At 52.9% G+C, this 3,838-nt stretch overlaps 1 protein-coding gene across 1 annotated transcript; it reads right to left on the bottom strand.

Annotated features, from left to right (window-relative positions):
* Positions 1 to 257: 257 nt before the first annotated feature.
* Positions 258 to 2,410, bottom strand: LOC123106990 (uncharacterized). Its single transcript, XM_044529003.1, has 3 exons — positions 2,181 to 2,410; positions 1,356 to 1,816; positions 258 to 1,090 (listed from the first exon to the last, which is right to left on the bottom strand). Exons 2-3 carry the CDS (start codon positions 1,801 to 1,803, stop codon positions 426 to 428), a joined length of 1,113 nt encoding a protein of 370 aa, XP_044384938.1. The 5' UTR covers positions 1,804 to 1,816; positions 2,181 to 2,410; the 3' UTR covers positions 258 to 425.
* Between the last annotated feature and the right edge of the window lie 1,428 nt (positions 2,411 to 3,838).

Below are 3,838 nucleotides of genomic sequence, written 5' to 3'. Positions count from 1 at the left end.
TTCTCATTAATTTTGTGGTATCTTTGATCCTCCGGTTGTATTGTCTTCCCTTCTCGTCTCTCAACTGTGACTACAATGCCCATATTTACTGATTATACTCCTTCCAGAAAGAAATGCAAGAGTGTTTAGATCACTACCACTTTAATGATTTAAATGCTTTTATATTTCTTTAGTATCTCACAAATGGTCTACGCATATATGGATGACTTAGCAGTTTATATAGAGGCGAAAGGCTAGAAGGTTAGCTAGAGAGATAATGATTAAATTAAGCATGATCATTCTTAGGTCTTAGCACACTTAGCACTATTATCATGCATCTAAATGTACAGACGAACGAGCTAATTAAGCCTGGCTCCAGAAAAACCTAAAAGAACTCCTTAATAACCATTAATTCTCCGGTCCCCTTTGGGGCCAACTAAACCTTGTCAAGAGCTTCCCCATGCACCCACCGTGTTCCCCAGCTTCCTCTGCTTCCCGCCGCACCACCGACGTGCCCCGCTGCCGCCGAGCGCCGGTCCAACGCCGCTGCCACCTTTGAGACCATCGTGCCCGGCGCCTCCGTTCCCATCATCGCGCGGTCTCTTCGTGCCCACACCCAGAGCCGCTGGCAGCCTCCTGCCCCGGATCGCCTGAACGACTCTGAGCAGCAGCATGACGCCCTCGACGTTGAGGCTCCACCAGCCCGGGCCGTTGCCACGGCGGGCCTCGCGGCGGGGCGCGTTCATCCGGCTCGTCTCGATGGCGTCGAGCAGGTCGGACACGACGGACTTACTCGGCAGCGCCGCGGCGAAGGCAGTGGGGAGTGCGCTTGTGCCGCGAACAGCGCCAGCGCCGACACCGGCACCGAGGGTGATTGTCAGGTGCCGCGCGGGCTGGAGCGCGCCGGCGAGCAGGGAACGGTTGAGCAGCTTCACAACGGCCGACGTGCGCACGGCGCGCTCCATCTGCCTGGCGCTGCCGATGGCGGCAGGCGCGTCGGCGGTTGCCCGGCCGGGCATCGTAGTGGGCCTCCCGAGGCGCTGTATCCTAGCGTGTGCGCGAACCCATGGGTTCCAGTGCTGGCTCTGCTGGTCGCCGGCTTCTTCTCCACCTGAACATAATCGAACAGTACAAACAAATTAATTACTTGCGGTTGCGGTACGATCTAGGCACTGGCACATCCAAGAAAGAAAAAGTTGGGTCTCTCTCTAGGGTCGACGCGTCTCAATGCAACATAAAGTCAAGAGATTCGTGCATGTGTATTGCTTAATGTTAAAATTTGGACCATATACTGCGATACATGCTAGGTAGAATATACACTAAGCAACCTAATACCCATGCAAACTAGATAGGAGTATGTGCAACAATGTAGTTACCTTCTGCATTGGAGAGATCCTGGTACGCGCAGAACCGAGAGAAGATCTCGGCCAGTGTGGCGCATTTCCTCTCCGCGGCCCCGGAGCCGACGGCGTCGTCCGGCGGCACGACGACTGCGTAGAAGAACCCCGGCAGCTCGAAGACGAAGACGCGGGCGTCAACGCGCGCAACGAGTGCGTCCCTGGCGAGCATCCACTGGTGGTCACCGACGGTGCAAGAGGCCATGGACACGGGGTGGCCCTCGACCCGGATCATGTGCACCGACAGTTCGCCAGAGCGGAACAGCTGCGAACCCTCGAACCGGTCGCCACAGAGAACGAAGAGGCTCACCGGCGAGCCCTGGGCGGCGAGTAGCTGCGTGTCCCTGCCCATGCGGTACTCCTTGGTGCGCCCCACCCTCAGCGGCGGCCGGCTAGCATGCGCTCCTCCTCCTCCCCGAGACGCCATCAGTTTGGCAATGCTGCTCGATAGGAAGTCATCAAACGCGCGCACGTCACAATCAGAAAACACAAGGAGTCGTGCATGCACGCACAATTTAGGCAGGTATATATAGCGGCACAGTGCCTAAAATGATTGAGCCCATCGACGAGGTTATGATCCGTACAGTGCCCACTGTTCCGTCTAGATATTTTCAGATATTTCCCATCAACACATAATATATGCTACCGGTGACAGCGATAGGAAAAATCGAAACACATTCCGATTACCCATGGTTTGTGTTGTGACTAATACTTGCACGGTCAATTACGCGACCCCTACACATACGCATAAGTTGCATTCGTATTGTACTAGCTAGAAGTAGTAGTGTACTGCTTAGTTCTTACCACGGGAAGTTCTCAGCTTCGGGCTAGGCTAGGCAACCAGGACTGCGACCTTCGAGATGCACGAGCAAAGCAGCTAGCTGTAGGGAAGGGAGGTACATCAGTACATGGGACTGCGAAAACCCCTGACAGAGTGAGGGGAGAAGAAAGAAGAGAAGACGGATGTCTGCGCGTCTATGACTACGAGAGGGAGAGAGTTCGGGGAGCCACACTTAAATAAGGGACCGGAACTATGCGCGCGCTCTCTCCAGTTCGCAGGGAGGGAGAGCAGAGCAGAGCAGAGAGCATGCGCGGGAGGAGGCCGGCCGAGGTCCGCGCGTACGTGGGCGGCGAGGCCATGCATGCATGCACGCGCCACGCACGCGGGAGGGGACACCTCGCGCTCGCCCAGCCCATGTGCCCTTGCCTCCGCGCCACCTCGCCTGGGACCCAGCCCCGGCATGGGCCCCGCGCGGTTACACGTGGCCCCCACAGCGCTACGTGGTTGTCGCCCGTCCACGCGTGAGCTGCGCTGGCCCCTTGCATGCCGCTCCTAGCCTCGTACGTGCAACCGCTCATAGCCTTCATAGTACACCTCGCGCGCGAGGTGGGTTTGGGCCGACTTTCCACCGAGATTTTGAATGGAACCGGTCAGTCAGTGTGGCCACTCCAACCGCAGGCCGGTTTACGTGTTTGTTTATGTTTTTTTATGTGGTAGTACTCCTACATGAAAATGACCTTTCAAATAAGCACTCCCTCCGTCCGAATTTACTTCTAGCATAAATGGATGAAAACGGATATATCTAAAATTAAAATACATTTAAAGACATTCATTTTCTACGACAAGTATAGATCCGTCCGAATTTACTTCTCGCATAGATCCGTCCGGTCAGGTATGTAGCATGCTTGCGGTGTAAATAAAGCATGTTGGTAGTTTAGCAGTTACTTTTTTTTTGCGAGGGGTTTAGCAGTTACTGTATATATCAGACCGGAATCTATGAGATACGCATCTGGTCTATGCATATATGATCAATGTTCTATAACATATCAGTCTCAGCAGAAAATGTTCTGCACCGAGTTTCAAAAAAATAGAAAATGTTCTGCACAGTACCTGCCAACTACCGCAGGTAGTTCATTCGTAATGCAGGACAGCTTTGAGGTGCATACGTCCACAGTAGACCGTGGCGATCGTAGTTGTGCGCACGACCTTCCATACTCTATAATTGCCGTGAGGTGTCCTTTTTTCTCCAAAAAAGGCGCAAATCTTAGCACTAGTTCTATTTTTAGTTTCGAATTTTTGCGGTTAGTTCTATTTTTAGTTTGGAGCACAAACATCGATATGCGCTGCACAGAAGTTGTCAAACCCCACACCTCCTGAAAAAGTTAACACTACAAGACCCAAGTACCAACAAAAGCCTTGCGTTTACAAAGATAAAACCGGTCATTTGCACCTACTAAAGGTGTCTAGCATGTGGGCTGTTGGTCACTTGGCCTCCATCATTTTGCGGCATCGGATGTCCCCATCATCACCCCGCGCACAACAACATCAATAGCAGTGTTCCCTCGGTAACATAGATGCAATGGCAAATCGATGTAAAAGAACGGCATGCTCAACTTCTCAGTACAAGGGTTGGAACGAGTAAACAACATGCTAGACACTAAACAGTGGGCTGAGATAGGCT

This window comes from Triticum aestivum, chromosome 5A (assembly GCF_018294505.1).
Source record: "Triticum aestivum cultivar Chinese Spring chromosome 5A, IWGSC CS RefSeq v2.1, whole genome shotgun sequence".
Taxonomy (NCBI): Eukaryota; Viridiplantae; Streptophyta; class Magnoliopsida; order Poales; family Poaceae; genus Triticum; species Triticum aestivum.
Note: the sequence above shows the minus strand (reverse complement) of the source record. Positions and strands in the feature narration are given on the sequence as shown.

Excerpts from the sequence above, each read along its gene's own strand:
- LOC123106990 (XM_044529003.1), bottom strand. The coding sequence starts at position 1,803 with ATGGCGTCTCGGGGAGGAGGAGGAGCGCATGCTAGCCGGCCGCCGCTG. Across the intron at positions 1,091-1,355 it reads GGATCTCTCCAATGCAGAAG|GTGGAGAAGAAGCCGGCGAC; the intron begins GTAACTACATTG and ends GATTATGTTCAG.